The sequence below is a fragment of the Carassius auratus genome, unplaced genomic scaffold (genome assembly GCF_003368295.1).
Source record: "Carassius auratus strain Wakin unplaced genomic scaffold, ASM336829v1 scaf_tig00214790, whole genome shotgun sequence".
Classification (NCBI taxonomy): Eukaryota; Metazoa; Chordata; class Actinopteri; order Cypriniformes; family Cyprinidae; genus Carassius; species Carassius auratus.
This window is the reverse complement of record NW_020527805.1, coordinates 392,049-409,715: the sequence shown is the minus strand read 5'-3', so window position 1 is coordinate 409,715 and position 17,667 is coordinate 392,049. Positions and strand designations below refer to the sequence as shown.

General features: G+C 37.2%; 1 protein-coding gene across 6 annotated transcripts in view; it reads right to left on the bottom strand.

Moving 5' to 3' along the window:
* Nucleotides 1-16,108, bottom strand: part of LOC113092956 (low density lipoprotein receptor adapter protein 1-B-like) — a 42,783-nt gene extending 26,675 nt beyond the window's left edge. For all 6 annotated transcript variants that reach the window (XM_026258756.1, XM_026258757.1, XM_026258754.1 and 3 more), the window contains exon 1: nucleotides 15,848-16,108. In XM_026258756.1, coding sequence (XP_026114541.1) covers nucleotides 15,848-15,932 — 85 coding nt within the window. In that variant the 5' untranslated portion in view covers nucleotides 15,933-16,108. The remainder of the gene's footprint in view (nucleotides 1-15,847) is intronic.
* Between the last annotated feature and the right edge of the window lie 1,559 nt (nucleotides 16,109-17,667).

Here is a 17,667-nt window from a genome sequence, read left to right as displayed (position 1 = left end):
TTTCTTAATTTCTTCAGTTGATTTGAGGCTAAAATATAAGTCGGACATTTTCTTGAAGATGATCACCCTCTGACACGCACTGAGGCAGTATTAGATTCACAGTAGTGCTGGTCACTGCTGACTCAGTCCAGACTACATTTACATTTATGCATTTAGCAGACACTTTTATCCAAAGCGAATTGCAGTACATTCAGGCTAAACATTTTTTTTAGCAGTATGTGGATCTCTGGGAACTGAACCCATGACCTTTTGCGTTGCTAACACTATGCTCTACCACTGAGCCACAAGAACACTATCTACAGAACCCATCACATGACCACTGCATTTATCAGCAAAACAGCCGTGAGAGATTTCTGTGGAAATGCACAACTCAAGAAGATACTGCTATTACTGAACAACACTAACAACAATACAACAAAATACATTGACATATTCACAAAAAAACACACAGACTTGTGGCTTCTACAGTATCGTGCACATGACCTCGGGTAGTTATTGTTAAAATCCATTTCTCCATATTGAAAATTAATGGGACTAGAACTTTACGTTCTGCTATGAAACACAGAGGCTGTTGGGACAGATCTGTGTGAACTCAAGTAACACAGATCATGCCGTCGCAGAGAAAGATGGGAATAGCAGAATAGGAGCATTGTTCAGTCAGGAGATAAAACAAGAGATGACAGAGCTGCAGAGGAGGAGGAAAGAGATCTCAGCCTGACACTGCCTGATACACACACACACACACACTTAGTTATTTATGTTGAAAAACTTTCCTTGAAACCATAATAATGTCTTTGAATATTTATATGCAAATTCTACTTTAAAAGTAACCTTGATGAGGATGAAGCCAAGAGGATCAGCGGAGATGAGATGTGTGTGTGTCGTGAGACCCCATAAATAACATGATGATTTAAAGAGATTTGAAGAGTTGTGTCACTGCTGTATTTAGCCCCAGGTTACACACACACACACACACACACACAAACATATCTACAGGTTGCAAAAAGACACAATCAATAGGCTCTCTGAAAGTGTGAAAGACCTGCTGCATCTTCATTTTACAGATTGGCAAATTAAAACATGCTGATGAATCATGTCTCACAGAGATGACTAAAAAATATAGCTAAAAATATTATTTCAGCCATTTGACAATATTCAATCTCAATATTTATGTATTTCTCTGAAAAAGGCCATTATTTCCCATCAAATAAACAATCATTTTTACCAAATGATCAATGTTAAAAATAATGAGCTGCAGGTTTTCTACACTGGTTCTTACTACGAACACTATGAAAAAATTATTTTTGTTTATTATATATTTATAAAATATTTATTGATATTTATCAAAATTTTCAGACATTTGGGGCCTCTGAGATTTTTTCATGTTTCTGAAGTCTCTTATGCTCTCCAAAGCTTTATTTATTTGATTTAAAAATATATACTAAAAACAATAATAAAGTAAAATATTTCAACAATTTTAAATAGTTCTTTTCTTTCTACATTTATTTTAAAATGTAATTCATTTCTGTGATGCAAATCTGGATTTTCAGCATAGTTACTCCAGTCTTCAGTGTCATGATGATCCTTCAGAAATCATTCTGTTATGCTGATTTTCTGCTCAAGAAACATTTATTATTATTATAAATGTTGAAAACAGTTGTGCTGCTTCAAATTTTTGTGGAAACCATGATATATGCAATTTTTTTCTGGAATCCTGGCCTCTTTCAAAACACATGAACACACACACACACACACATTGTGAACATGCCCATGGAGCAGTTGGGGGATCGGTGCCTTGCTCAAGAGTCTCACCTCAGTAGTGGTATTGAAAGGGTGGTTAATGTTGAGACCGTCCTCTATCTCTGTGCCAGATTTCACAACTTTCACACAGTGTTGTAGTCGATTCACCAACTGTCGAGTCCGAGTCGAGTCTCAAGTCTCAGTGTTCGAGTCCGAGTCCAAGTCCGAGTCACCAAAGAGGAGTCCGAGTCGAGTCCAAGTCGAGTCCCCATTACCAGAGTTCGAGTCCGAGTCGAGTCTCGAGTCCCTTATTGGAATTTTTTTGTTTGTTTTTTGAGGAAACAATAGCAACCAACTGAGTTGGTAGACACTGAAGTCCATTATATGAAGAAAACATCCTGAAATGTTTTCCTTAAAATACATAGTTTAAGAAAAAACGCCATGGATATCCTGGATGGCATTGGGAGGAGTAAATGGTTAGAAAATTTTCTTTTTTGTGTGAACTAATCCTTTAACACTGTATATAGAAATACACTCGGCGAAAAAAAGAAATGTGCATATTACAATGAGTTTGTGTGTGTGTGTGTGTGTGAGAGAGAGAGAGAGAGAGAGAGAGAGAGAGAGAGAGAGAGTGAGTGTGTGTGTGTGTGTGAGAGAGAGAGCGTTTGTGTGTGAGTGACTGAGTGATTTAGCGTGAGTGCGTTTGTATGTGTTCAAGTGAATGTGTGTGTGTGTGATAGCATGCGCCTGGTCATAAAGCAACGTGTAACGATAAGGGCCGTTCAAATATTGCGTCTTTTTCACGCTAAAGTTCGTTATTTCCAATGTACTGTAGGCGCACGGTATGCACGCTCATAATCGAAGCGTATGCGCGCTCATAACGGCAGCATCCAGGCGCGTCCGCACCGCATCAAGTTAAAAACATCTCAACTTTTCAGAATTCCGCGAGCGCACCGTGGGTAATGTGATAGGAACTAACCAACCAGCTTCATCCTTTCCCGCAAGTGCCCGAGCGCTTTGGAAAAAAAGTAAAGTGAAAGTAAAGTGAGTGACGTCAGTGAGTGTGTTGTCAAGCAAAGAGAGCGAGCGGTAGCAGTGTCTGTGAGGGAAAAGAATAGATCGCGACCGGTCTTGGGCACGAAACATTTTTTTTATAACATTTCTAGTCAAAAACAACGTGATGAATGCTCAAGTCCGATTTTATATATCCTCGAGTCCGAGTCCAAGTACGAGTCATCAGTCCACGAGTCCAAGTCGAGTCACGAGTCCAGAGAATGGAGTCTCGAGTCAGACTCGAGTCCAAAGAATAGTGACTCGAGTCTGACTCGAGTCCGAGTCCAGGACTCGAGTACTCCATCACTGCTTTCACACATGCCATTATATGGGCTGCCACAAACTCAAGAGCGGAAAAAAAGAAGAAGAAGAAAAAGCGGATGCAAAAGGTGCCTTTGCACCTTCTACCCTAAATATCATTAATGGTCAATACATCACCCAGCCATATACTAAGGTTGCAATGTTAAGTAAACTTTCCCACAGGTTAATCAACGTGTGATAACACCAGTAATACCAGTATCACCGTGGTATTCCTTCCCTTTAAATAGCTTGTAAAAGTGGCATGCGCATTTTACTTTCACTTTCAAATAACGGCAATTCGGCATAAAGCAATTGTTTGTACTTACAGTAGTTTGTCTGAATTTACCCTGTTTTCCTCAATTTCCTTCACTTTTAAATAGCTTAAAAGTGCCAAATTAGCAGCAGTTAAATGTCAAACTCACTTTAGCCTATATATAAAACATATATGACAGTTTAAATTAAGTAAAAATCAGCAAACAATGTGGAATCAATTAAATAAGAAACATTTCCAAAATCACCTTACATAAACGGCAAAAGGCGACAGACTTTTCAAAATCCAAAATATTGCCAAACATTTGCTTTTGCATTTAGTTTCTAAACTAAATCATCCGCCATCATCTTGTCTGTCTCTCCTCACTCTTCTCGTCAGTCAGCTCGACTCACTCTCCTCACTTGATAAATGTAATCTTATCTGTGCTGCGACTGTCATTCGGGACGCTGCATTGAGCAGCCGTGTTCAGTTTTAAATTGTAGTGTCTGTTCTTTTACTGAACTAAATTATTTTATTACTACAAAATATCAAAACGATGGTGGGGGTCGGTGCCACGGTGGGCAAGTCACGCTACCATACACACAGGCCTCCCATAACAGCACTTAAACATGAGAAGTTAAATAACCAATCAATTTCACTGCTTCTTTACAAAATCACTTTCTTAATCTCTTACTGACCCTGATCTGCTTCCAATCTCCGGCCACACAAGCAGGAATATGAGTGTGTTTGTGTGTATATGAGTGCTGAAATACTGAGGATGTCTAAGGTGGTAAATCTGGTTTGTAAAGAGAGCTTTGATGGACAAAGTCTCCATTACACATTGACAGCGGCGCTCAGATCTTCTGCATGACACATTTCACTCCCGGCATCCCAGCGGGAGCTCCAAACCCTCACCGCCGGAAAGATGGGAATTACAGACACAATATTTTTGCTTTGAGTCAACATAATCAGATTTATCTCAGGAAGGGAGTTCAGGTATTTGAAACCTGCTGAGCTCCCGGTTAACATCAAACCAAATGTTATAAATATTCTGATATTAATCAGTAAGAGATTTCCAGTCAACTGATTTAATTGAATATTCCACAGTTGTAATATTAAACATCCAATAATTTTGTTGCCAAAACAAACTGTTGAAAATGCTTTAATATAAGTATACTACTCATATTAAATACAAAAAAAGAATAATAGTAATAATATCATTATTAGTGTTGTCACGGTACCAAAATTTCAGTATTCAGTACCGATACCAGTGAAAATCCACAGTTCTCTGTACCAATTTCGGTACCAAAGCAAAACTCAAAAATATGCTAATTTAAAAAAAACACACTTTTAAATAATGAAATTTAAACACATTTAATTTTTTGGTACATAAAAGGGATTTTATATTAAAATTAAAACATGGAAAAAATATTGTGTGATTTATTTCTTTAAAAGGTTTTATACATTTTGTCAACAGTAGTAGCAGTATTACATACATTCTACTAAATAATAGTAATATTTCTAGCACAATGCCTTTATGTAAAAAGGAACTTTTATTTTGACAGGCTACCATGAATACCTTTAACTTTAACACTGGTGATGTTGTTGATGTATTTATGTCCTCACTGAGACGGCAGATGCTGAAATTACTGCAAGCGTCACACTTCAGTCTCTGTAGTAAACAAACCTTTTTTTCATTCACACAGAGATGCGCAGAACATGCAGGATTCAGATTTCAACCAACTTTTTTTATTTACAGATACTGGTCCATATGGAGATTTGATTTATTTGTGCTAACTTTGACAAAATCCATGACTGTCCATTTTAAAATGTAAGTTTCATTTTCATGACTGGATTTTGAGATTCCATCCGTATTTTCTCCTTCGCGGAAATCATAGCGCTGTATCCGTCAAAAACTGGGTTGACCAGATCCTCGGTGCCACCGGTACTTAAAGAAACCTGGTACCATCACATCTTCATTTTATTAGTACCGACTTGGTACCGAATTACTTTTGACAACACTAATCATTATGTAAAAATATTAAGTATTTACACATAAAAAGTAAAAAAGTGCTGTTCTACAATACAGAAAATGACTGTTGAGTATGAAATTAAACAAATTTTAAATAAAAAGAATTAAATCAATCAGAATTTGAGGGAAAATATGCTATAAAACAATAAATAAATGAAATAAAATGTCCTACAAGTAGGCTTTTCTTTCAAATGTCGCAATTGATTCTGTTGATTTTGGGGTGAAAAATGAACAATATTAGAATCAATCAGTTACTAACAGCATTGGATGAAGTATTTTCATGAATTACTCACAATTACTTTTATTATGTCCATTTTAAAGTGAACTGACAACTTATGGGCTTCTACAGACATATAAAAAGAATCATTAATGAACTCGAATATATTTAAAAAATTTAAAAAAAAAATTAAATTCCAGAGATCGGGTCGTCGGGGGTCTCGCCTTCGACTGTTGCCCGATCCTCTATGCACCGGCCCCTTACGCTCCCTCCTGCAGGTGGTGAGCCCACAGGAGGGCGGCCCCACGTCACTCCTTCGGGCTAAGCCCGGCCGGACCCCATGGGGGAAGGCCCGGCCACCAGGCGCTCGCATACGAGCCCCAACCCCGGGCCTGGCTCCAGGGTGGGGCCCCGGCTGCGCCATGCCGGGCGACGTCACGGTCCTTGATTTTAATTTTGCCATAAGGGGTTTTATGAACTGTTCTTAGTCTGTTCTTAGTCCTCCACATCGAGAGGAGCCAGCTGAGGTGGCTCGGGCATCTATTTCGGATGCCTCCTGGACGCCTTCCCAGGGAGGTGTTCCAGGCACGTCTCACCGGGAGGAGGCCCCGGGGAAGACCTAGGACACGCTGGAGGGACTATGTCTCCCGGCTGGCCTGGGAACGCCTCGGGGTCCCCCCGGAAGAGCTGGAGGAAGTGGCTAGGGAGAGGGAAGTCTGGGCGTCTCTGCTTAGACTGTTGCCCCCGCGACCCGGCCCCGGATAAGCGGAAGATGATGGATGGATGGATGGATAATTAAATTCCCTGCAATTTCCATTCCTGCTTACAACCAGCTTTATGTTGAAATATAATACCTGTGTGATTTCTCATAGAGCAGCTGTTACTTCACGGAACCGTTGTTAACTGACTAGCTGCGCATCTCCACGTTCATTATCAGCGTTTATTTGCGCAGCTAGTCAGTTAACAACAGCTGTGTGTAATAACAGCTGCTTTATGTGAAATTACACACCTGATGGAATTTCCCGCCGATTAGAGAACCGGCTTTACTGACGAGATGCGCATTAATTATCGGACAATATTTATCGTGCACCCCTAAACAATGGTATCATCAAAATTTCCCATAAAGCGCCAGTGATGTACCAGTGGAAAATTAACTAGGTGGCTTATTACTTCAGGAATAGAGTGCAACAATCAGGTTCTATAAGTAAAAACTTGATTCATATTTTTAACGCTGACTTATAGACCAAGGTCCAAGGTTGTCAATCAATGGTGTAAGCTTTTTGAAGCCAACTGTTTGCATTATTTCAACTTATTTTTTAAATAATCATGTTTAACAGCTGAATTTGTGAGGAACAACTACATTACCCATGATGCTGTGCAGAAAATCCCACCAATCAGAAAGTCGGGGCCAGTAAAGCATGCCAAACTAGCTTGCAGTAAACATCCACTTTTATAAAACATCTCCAAACGCTCTCAAAATACTTAAATATTTTTTTTTCTATTTCACCATCATTTTTAATTCAGTTATATCATTTGGAATGTTTCATGGGAATGCAGTTATTTTCATCGCTAAACATCATGGTCTAGTAGCCTACCTTTTTTGACTAATTTTCAAATAAGTTTTTGCTTTAAATAAAAGTTTGTAATGTTGTGATTCACCTCCTTGCCTAAAATCCTTATGGAAAAAATGAATGGAAAAATATCTCCGCAACCAACACAACTGAAAAAGTGGATGGGAACTAATGCCCTCTATATACTTAAAAGACATACTTCACGGCTCTGGAAATGACAGAGCTTTTCATTCACCCAACGATAAGCTTGCACATGATTACTGAAACCAACTGCCACTAGCCCATAGAGACCCTGTCCACAGACATGAAAACACCACAGCCTTCAAGAGCTATTAAATCAGGCCTTCAAAACATAATGGTTTATTTGACATGACAGTTCCAGCAGGCAAAATCAGAAGCTCTGCTCAAATGATGATTATAATGCAATTTAAATAACCGTTTTGACTCTATAGACTCTGATTTCTAAAAGGCCACTACATTCATTCCTCATTCCACTTGTCAAAATAAGCAGCTTTCATTAAACATATACTTGAGCCACAAATTAAATTCTGTCATCATTTACTTAGCCTCATGCCGTTTCAATCTGACATCAGATAAAAGAAAGTTGTTTCATATATTACTTAACTTTTAAATAAACAGCCTGTCATTTCTCAAAAGGAGAAATGTGTAGTTTAACAAAGAGGGACAACCCAAAACAAAGATGAGAATAAAGGTCACAAAACAACAATTGAACATTATAATTGATACATTAATGCATATGATTTTGAAACTGTTTAAAAAGTCATAATAAATCAGTTCTGCATATCACTTAATCCACACCTAAACATAAAAAAAACTTAATACTGAATAACCATAAATATTACAGCTATCAAGCTCCAAAATTCTAAATAAAATTAATAACAATGAATATAATATAACAATGCATATAATGCTTTAATTAAATATTTAAGTTTTACATATCACTTAATCCACACTTATGGAATAATCTTCTACGATTGTATATTTTTTGTGACCAATAAAAAAAGGTTGATATTTTATAGCCATAAAAATTCATATTTATTATCAAGCTCCAAAATTAATTTATGAATTCAATTCACTACTCACTGCTGTGTGTGTGCACTTGGATTGGTTAAAATGCAGAGCAAAAAATTATTTTTTGTTGGTTTGTTTTAATCAATGCATATAACATTTAAAATGTTTTTGAGCCTTAAAATAAATCAGTTCTTCACCAACACTTAAACAAAAATAAAAACTATGATCAGCTACCTGAATCAAAAAAAAATATGGTAACACTTTATTTTGATAGTCCACTTTAGACATTCTACTAGCAGTAAGTAACTTTGCAACTACATGTCAACTAGCAGTTAGTAGAGTATTAGTAGCCTGTCTGCTTAATATATTCTAACACTTTCTTTGTCAACTTATTGTCAACTAATACTAAGCCTAAACCTAGCCCTAACACTAACCCTAAACCTACCCTACAGTCTACTCTGAGAGTTAGTTGACATGTAGTTGCAAATTTCTGAGATTAAGTTGATATGTAGTCGACATGTAGTTACAAAGTTACTTACAGTCAGTAGAATGTCTAAAGTGGACTATAAAAAATAAAGTGTAACCAAAAATATATATTTTTTTTTTACCAAACAAACAGTCGATATTCTATACCAATAAATACTACGTGTATGTGATAAAATGGTTATTAAACCATTATCATAAAAATCAGAACAAACAGTCTTCTGCTAAGTAATATAGTTCATTAGCTTTCAGTTACTTTGTACAAGACTCATCTAATCAGAACTCAGAATCAGAACCATTAGTTTCACAAAATATATTCTAGAACCTTTGATTAGAAATCCTAAATTCAAGATCTGGGCAGCAAAAGTGGCCACATAATCTCATGATACAGTACCAATCTACAGTCCACTGCTGCTATCTAGGAATGCACCATGATTGGGCGGGCTCAGGGCACAACTGACTGTGGTTTTCAGGCTTCATGCTGTGAATCTGCTGCGGTGAGAAACATTTCCTGTTAAGACAAGCTCAGAAATAACAGCCACTGTCTGCTGCACTCTTACTGCAGAGACTCTCACAGCTGATACCAGTAAATGTCCTCAGAGCAGGTGAGCTGGAACTCCGTGTATAGAAAAATGTGTCAGTCTTGTGCAGGATGAGGACACGGACCATTAGTACAAACCCTGACCCAGTCCACTAAAAAAGTCACCATGGATATAGAAAGAAAATCAGTCTTGGGAATGATGCCGCATTCAGTTCATGTTGGAATGATCACGAGATAAGCACTGAAAAATATATAAATATATATAGGAAGACTGGACATATTTTATATGACTGTATTATTAAATTCAGGGGTGGCAACAAATGGCGCAGAAGCGCCCAAAATAAAAAGTGTGCTATGTGTAAATACAGACATGATTGACAGCCATCACCATTTTAGATCAACTAACTGCAATACTAAGTTTTTCACGCTTCACTTACACAATTCACTTGACACCAACCTACCAAAATAAAACCTTCTTGATTTTAAGTTTGGAAAAAAATAAAAAAAATAGTGTATTGTAAAATAATTGCATTTTTATTTTATACTTTTTATTTTTCAATATAAGAGTATTAGCTAGTGGTCGAAGGATATGTGTTTTTTGACAGCCGATGGCAATGCCGATATTATAATGTTTGCCTTTCTATTACTAATAGGCCTAATATAAAACAAATAATTATAATACTTTCTGTATAGATTAATTCCTTTGTTTAACAGTTCTATCTGATTATTAGACAGACTTCTATTTATATTAGACAGAACTGTTAATGACGACAACAATCAAGAGAGAGAGAGTGTGAGCACTGTGCACTTAGACACTGCTCTCTCAGCGGCGTCAAAATATGGCCAATGCCGATATTTGAAAAATACCAAAAATCGGCCCATATATCATTCAACCACTAGTATTTGCGACTTTATTATTTTGTTTATTATTTTATTGTTTTATATGTGCAGTTTGAGCACCAAACCAAACATCCAGGTGCTCTCATGAGAACCAGAATGAATAACTTTTGTGCATCTATACATTGCTTTTACATTTACTTTATAGAAGAGGTCTAATGCTATATCATGCATTCTGACTTATTTAGAAAGTTAAAGAGTTGGATTATCATGCTAAACATGAAGTTTCAAAACACGAGTTGAATGTACAATTGAGTAATTCTGTGGCAAATACACTCCTTCAGGGTTCACATAAGTTTCAGAAAGTTATTTTCGAGTATGGCTCTATATGACGTCATAAAGGGCTGAATTCCTTATATGGACACTTCTCCTGGAAGAGTGCACGCACAGAAGAATCTCTTCTAAGAAGTGTGACTTTGGTTGTGAGGGAAAGATAACCTTGTTTATCTTCACATAGAACCCACCCTTATGGGAACAGTGGATGCATTTTATTTCTCCAGGGCAGTAACGAAGTATTGTCAATACTAGGGATGGGTCACGATTTTTCAAATATACGATTAGCCGATTTAATATTCAGAATATCGATTTAGGCTGTACGATTATTTTCTGAGGATGTGATTGTGAACTGTGCCCAAGCACTTCTGACCCCCAAAGTCCGGTTCGGTTGACTGTGATCACTCCATGCCACACTCGGACGCGGTTGGTTGTAAGAAGTGGGCCAGAGCATGGTTCAGTTTAATTAGGGTGCAGTACACATGCAGTTTGAGCGCTAACCGCAACGGAGCAGGGAACTACTCATACGTGCAGCATGATTACGTGAACATTTCTGAGTGTCAGACGCAACAGATTTATAAAGCAATATGTTGTGAGAGGGTCTTTTGTGTCACCGCATCCCAAACAGCTCAAAATAATAAACCACAAAGTTAACAAAACGATGCACTCCACTGTGCTGAGCGAGAAACTTCCTGTTTCCCATGTATTAAGTCGTGATTACGAGCTAGCTGCATTAAAATAATGTGTTATTTGTTAAAAGAATAAAATGTAATATTCCACTGGTTGATAACCATAAACATTGACTGTTTAAGCTCTTTAAGATTTTTAATCTCTTTAATTTGTAGGGAGATATTCGCCTACTTTCAAGCGGCATGTGACTCAATTATATGTTCCTGTTTAATATTTGAAGCACGAAAAAAAACTAATAGATATTTGAGTGCATGTTGAAAAAAAAACTGATAAATTTAATACAAATGAGTGTCTTGTGAAATAAACCAATTTGAGTTTAAAAAATCGTCAGTAAGACTAATGCTGTTTTTTGTGTTAAATGTGGAAAATGACAGGTGCCACATGCCTTTTTTTTATAATTTTTTTGGCGGAGTATACAGGTGTAATATATTCACTTTTACTTCACTCAATGGAACATGATTTTCTTATCGTAATTTTTACTTTATTCCTAAATGATGCTAATCTAATTTATTTTTATGTTTTTTTGGGAACTAATTATGAACAGACTGCGCTGTGAAAATTTGTGAAATTAATGTTCACATAAGTGCTGTCATTCAGGCTGTTCACAATATATTTTAGCGCGTAGCCTAATGTGTTTTAAGCCTAATTTTCATGGCTCAATTAATCTGTTCTAATCTTAATGAATATGTAATAATAAAAAAAAATGCTATTAATGTTCATGCTCATTTTTAAAATAGAAATGTCCTAGGCTCCTACAGCCTTGTCAGAAGTTGATAATAGACTGACTGTTATGTTAATAAGTGCCGTCATTCTGTTATGTTATATTAATATGTTTCAGCAATCATTCAACTATCAGTTGGCTTGGGTTAGAAGAGTTAGTTAGGGTTAGTTTGTTATCATAGAAATTGAAAGCCTGAATAGTCTCTCTCCCTCTCTCTCTTTTTATGGGTGTGTGTTTATGTGTGTGTGGGTGCGTGGGTGCATGCGCGGGAGGGGTGCGATTTTCGACTACTAATCGAATAATACCCAACTATTATTGAATATTACTTTTGCTTAAAATGCACATCCCTAGCCAATATTAGCATGGTCACCAATATATCATGCATTCCAAAACCCAAACATGACAGTGTGCTGACATCAGTCTGACAGCTTCCCCATGTGAAAGCAAAGGGTCACCAGGCAGTTAAGCTTGTTTTTGTGGACCGCCACCGTGCAGCAGATGGACTGAACTGTGCTGTCTGTGGGACTTACACACAACATCAGAGATCAAAGACGCCTCTGGATCCAGTGGAACACCAACAGCTGATACCAGTGCGCGTGCACAGAGATTTAAAGAAATACTTAACCCAAAAGACAAAAAGCAATTCATTGACTCATCCTTGTATTGTACTGAACTGTATAACTGCCTCTCTGCACAGGAACCAAAAATTTTATTTTTGAAGAATATCTTGAAATGAGCTTCTTCCCAGGTCAGTTACCTCACAAACCCAGATAAACCCCGCCCCCGGGAACACACAACAAATGGGGCGAGACCATGCTGTGTTGCTTAAGAGAAGAGGAGGAGAAAACTAGGGATGCATTTAAAAATCTGTTTATATATGAATTGCGTTCTAAAGCAGCGGTTCTCAATCCAGTTCCTCACGTCCCCCTGCTCTCCATCTCTCTCTCTCGCTCTCTCACTCTCTTTCTCTCATTCAGATCATCAGATCAGCTCCAACAAACTGTTCCATTTATACTCTCATTTTCACATAACAATGAGAAATGTTATACATGTGATACAAGCGTATGGTTCATGTGGTGTATCAAAGCTTTAATCAGAATAAAACCGTATATTAAAAGCTAACAGAAGCCATAGCATTTACAAACAACAGTGTATCTACAGTCATGGCCAAAAATATCGGCACCCTTGGTAAATATGATCAAAGAAGTCTGTGAAAATTAAACTGCATTGTTAATCCTTTTGATCTTTTATTTGTAAAATTCACAAAAATATATCCTTTCATTGGATAATAAGAAATTAAAATGGGAGGAAAATATCATTATGAAATAAAGATTTTTCTCAAATACTCATTGGACTAGGGCTGTGTACCGAACTTCGATGCCTTTAAGGTATCGAACGAAAAAGTATCGAAACTGAGTATCGAAAAATTATTTATCTTTCGGTGCCAAATTTCTGATTCAAGGATTTCTGAAGATACCCACAGTCACACAACACAAGTGTCGGCAATACCACCAATTTAATGAAGGATTTGTTTGGATAAGTGTTTTTCCCTCCCTCCCTGTTTAGTTTGGTCTACTCCATTGCGTATCTTGAAACACGCCCCCTTTCACGTCGTCTAAATAACAGAGAGAGAGAGACAGATTTATCCGGTACAGGGAATTTCTCTGAGCAGCAGGCCACTTTATACGTTTACTTAAAACATTACAGATTGTGTTTACGAGAATACATGCAGAGACATTTATTTTGATATAATTGTGTGTGTATGTGTTCATTCAGAAGTTACGATGTGCCAAAGATGAATTCATTCTCTTTACGCGTATTGTCTGAAATGCTGCTCGCAGCGCGTGCGTTCAATGAGTGAGCGCAAGCTCCGAACGCGCACAAATTGTTTAAAACGCTTGAATCAGCAATATTTAGAAACAAGTGCAAACGATCAACTACGAGAATTTTACATCACTATTCACGATAGCCCATCGGACTGGAAAACACGGGACGTGGGGCTAACGATCATGAACTTGTATTACCGAGCCAAAGATGATCTATTATTGATCTATTATTGATCTATTATCTCGAATGAATAAAGACTTCAAGTTCATCTGTAAAGCACACAAAGCTATTGTTTGAGTTTAGAAACATCTACCTCATGCCTGATTCACTCTGTCTGTTAGTTAGTTAGTTAGTTAGTTCTCTTTTATTGTCTCCCTTAGGAGAAATTGTCATAGGCAACTGGGAGAGCAGATCAAAAAAAACAAAAAAACATCCACTACAAACATCCACTTTACATATATACACATGCACATATATACACATTAATAATAATAAACCATTCCAAAACATAATTCCCACACAATCCTAATAATACACTAACATTACATGTTACCCATCACATTACCCTCACTCACATAAACAATTTCAATCACTTATTCAATAATTTGACAGATAACGGAATTAGAGAAAATCTATTCAGTTTACTGATTGGAACTCTCCTGCCCAAGGGCATTACCTCATACTCCTTATGGAGAATATGACTTGGGTCACTAATAATTTTAAGACTCTGCTTCTTAACAGACCTCTCAAAAATTTCCTGAAGAGAAAGTGGAGATACCAATTATTTTTCCAGCTCTTCTAACCACATTTTGATGTTGTGACTTAAGTTTAACAGTCAAATTGCCAAACCATATTGTAAGACCACAGCATATTATAAATTCAATAGCTGATCTGTAAAACAGTAACATAATAGTTTTATCCACCCCATAGACCCTGAGCCTTCTCAAAAAATAGCGGTGACTAGCTTGTGTACAAACATAGCCCACATGATGACTCCATTGCAGCTGAAAATCAAAGTAGATACCAAAATACTAATATGATGTTACCAGCTTGATTTCCTCCTCATTAACTAAAATTGGACTATGATCATCCACCAACCTCGGGTCAAAGATCATTTATTTAGTTTTTTTGACATTCAACATCAAGTTGTGTTCCTCAAACCACTGCACAACCCCTTCTTTTTCTTTTTTGGTTTGATTCACTTTAAATGGCCGGATCATAAGTAATTTGTTCGGGAAATCAGGGTACAGAACGTGCCATTTGGTTTTGATTCACTATAATGAAACGGTTCCGATGAATCGTTTGTTCGGGAAATCGAATTGCTCGCGTTGTATGTTTGCAGCTCCACCAGAAAAAAACCGACTCATAGGAATCATTCGTTCGCGAATCGTTGTATCGATCGCGCTGTTTGTTTTTGATTCACTTTAAAGAACAGGTTCATAAGAATCAGTTGTTTGGGAATCGAACGACATTGATTTCGCAGCTCACGTAAAAAAAAAAAGAAAAAGAAAAGAATCGGCTCGTTAGAATAATCTGATCGTGAATCGGGCGACAGTGATCTCGCTGTAACCGACTCGTAAGAATCATTCGTTTGCGAATTGGAGTACATTTTTTATTCAATTAAAAAAAACGATGGCGCCGTTAATTTTTGATTCACTTTAAAGAACAGGTTCATAAGAATCAGTCGTTTGGGAATCGAACGGCACCGATTTCGCAGTAGCTATGTGTTCAGCTCACATAAAAAGAAAAAAAAAAGAGCCGGATCATGAAAGTCATTTCGGGAAATAAGGGTACTCCGATTCTGCTGTTTGGTTTTGATTCACTGTAAGAAACTAGTTCAGAAGAATCGTTCGTTCGGGAATCGAACTAACACTGATCGTGCTGTAGATTCAGTGAATATCATTGCAGGGCAGGCTGTCAAAAACCGAACACAGAGGCATTGGATTTTGTATTTAAAACTTGAACCGTTTCTGAAAAAGACCGCATTCAAATTGCACTAAAATATAATTGACTAACAAACAGCGGACCCATTCAACAATTCGGAAGATTTCAACAATTCAAGATTTGTGATGCAATGTAATGTAAACACGAGTAAATCCCTGCTTTAACACACAGGTTGCAAGCAACTTTGACTCTGAACTTCATATCAACAGATACAGTGAAGAACTATAACGACCGTTTCCAAGTAAATGCATGCAGACTGACAGCTGTAAAACTCACTTTTATGTTTTCCAGAGGTCCAAGACTGCTTAGCCAGACTGGGACTACGAATGATCGCGCGTCCGGCTGATTTTAGCGCGTCCATGATGTTTATTGCGACAATTAATAATCCTGAGAGCGCGATCCTCTGGCGGTCCTCTGCCCGAACGAGCCCGATCCTTTCCCAGCAGGAAAACTTTTCTGACAGCCAGTAATTTTCTTCCTTTTCCGCGGATGGTCCCGGGTGGATGTATGAACATGTTCGCCACGGCGGGCGGGGTTTAGTATGTAAATTGACCGGATAGTGTTCCATCATGACGCTGCCGTGAGTGGGCGGAAGGCGGGGTTCTAGTATGTAAATTAGGCAGATAATGTTTTTTCAGTGATTGGGGCTTCGCGTGTATATATAAACAGAACGCCGTTTGACTTGTGTGATTAAAACAAACAATACTATTAAACGATAAACATGTATTTTACAGTATTTGGACGCTTTAAACCACACATAATATTACGGTTTATAATATTATGGATAATGGAAAAGGTTAATAATAAAGAAATGATTGAATAAACAAATGAAAAACATAAACAGAGAAAAATACTAATACTAACAGAGAATATTGCAGTTATAAGATCCAGTTTTGATGTATTAACCTTATTTTTATTGTTATTATTATTATTATTATTATTTGAATAGATAATAATTTATAAATATAATAGTATATGTAAAACAAATTTATAAAAAGCATAAAAGCATGAAAAGTGAATCTAACAATAAATGTCAGCATGGTTTTTGTATATATATACTATTTATTGGCAATGAAGAAATACAGAACGGATGAGATAGAAGTGAACCTTTTCTTTGAGAGTGTAGTTGTCATTCTCTCCACTCATCCGTGTCTTAACTCATCCACATGAGTGCTTCTACACTGACAGTCCATCACCACATGGGGAAAGAGATGGAAAAATGGAAATAAAGAAAAAAAAGACATTCAAGAGTGTTCCTCTGAGAAATGGTCATTTTGCTTGTCATTGGGCCTTTTGTCAGTTTAGAATGGCGTCTCACAACCTGCATGTATGGTTCAAAGAGCAAATAGAGACCTGGGCATCAGGTTCTTCTGACCCCTACTGTGATTCACCAAAACCTGTTAAGTTTCATGTGAAGATGCACAATAATTACAGTTAACCAGGGTCTCCCAGCAGAACAACAGGTGATCACTCAGTTCAGGTGATTAAGACCAGTCATCAGTCTGCAGTTCATCTGAGAATATAACCGCTTTAACTGGTGAATAGATAGATATATACAGTACATACAGGTCGGGAATGGTGTAAGAGTGAACTATCACTATCCACCTTATTTTGAACACAAGATTGAGCGTGGACATTTTAACTTGAATGTGCAAGTGTTGCTTTCACTTTTTTTATTTGCAATGACACACAGCTTTGTAGCACAATTTGTTCTACTATTCTTTGTTATTCTTCTAGTTATTTATCTAGTTATAGCAGATAATGCACATTCACATAAAAGAGCTTATGTGCATTGCAAAATAATGTGGATGTGACATCTTTAAATAAAAGCTGAAAAGTAGAGCCTCTGAATGTGACTTGTGTCATTTCTCTGAACCAGAGTTTTTACATGCACACATCATGCCAGTGATGCACTGAAGAAAGATCAAGTGTGGAACTGTGCATGTCTGCATGGTTATAAAAAGAGATGTGTTTAATATGAATGCTCTGGTTATTTATTCATACACGTAATATGAATGAGGGGATAAAGGCCTCACATTTAGAACTCGGAGAATCTGTCAGCATGAGATGCTGCAATAGTTAACAAACAAGCAACT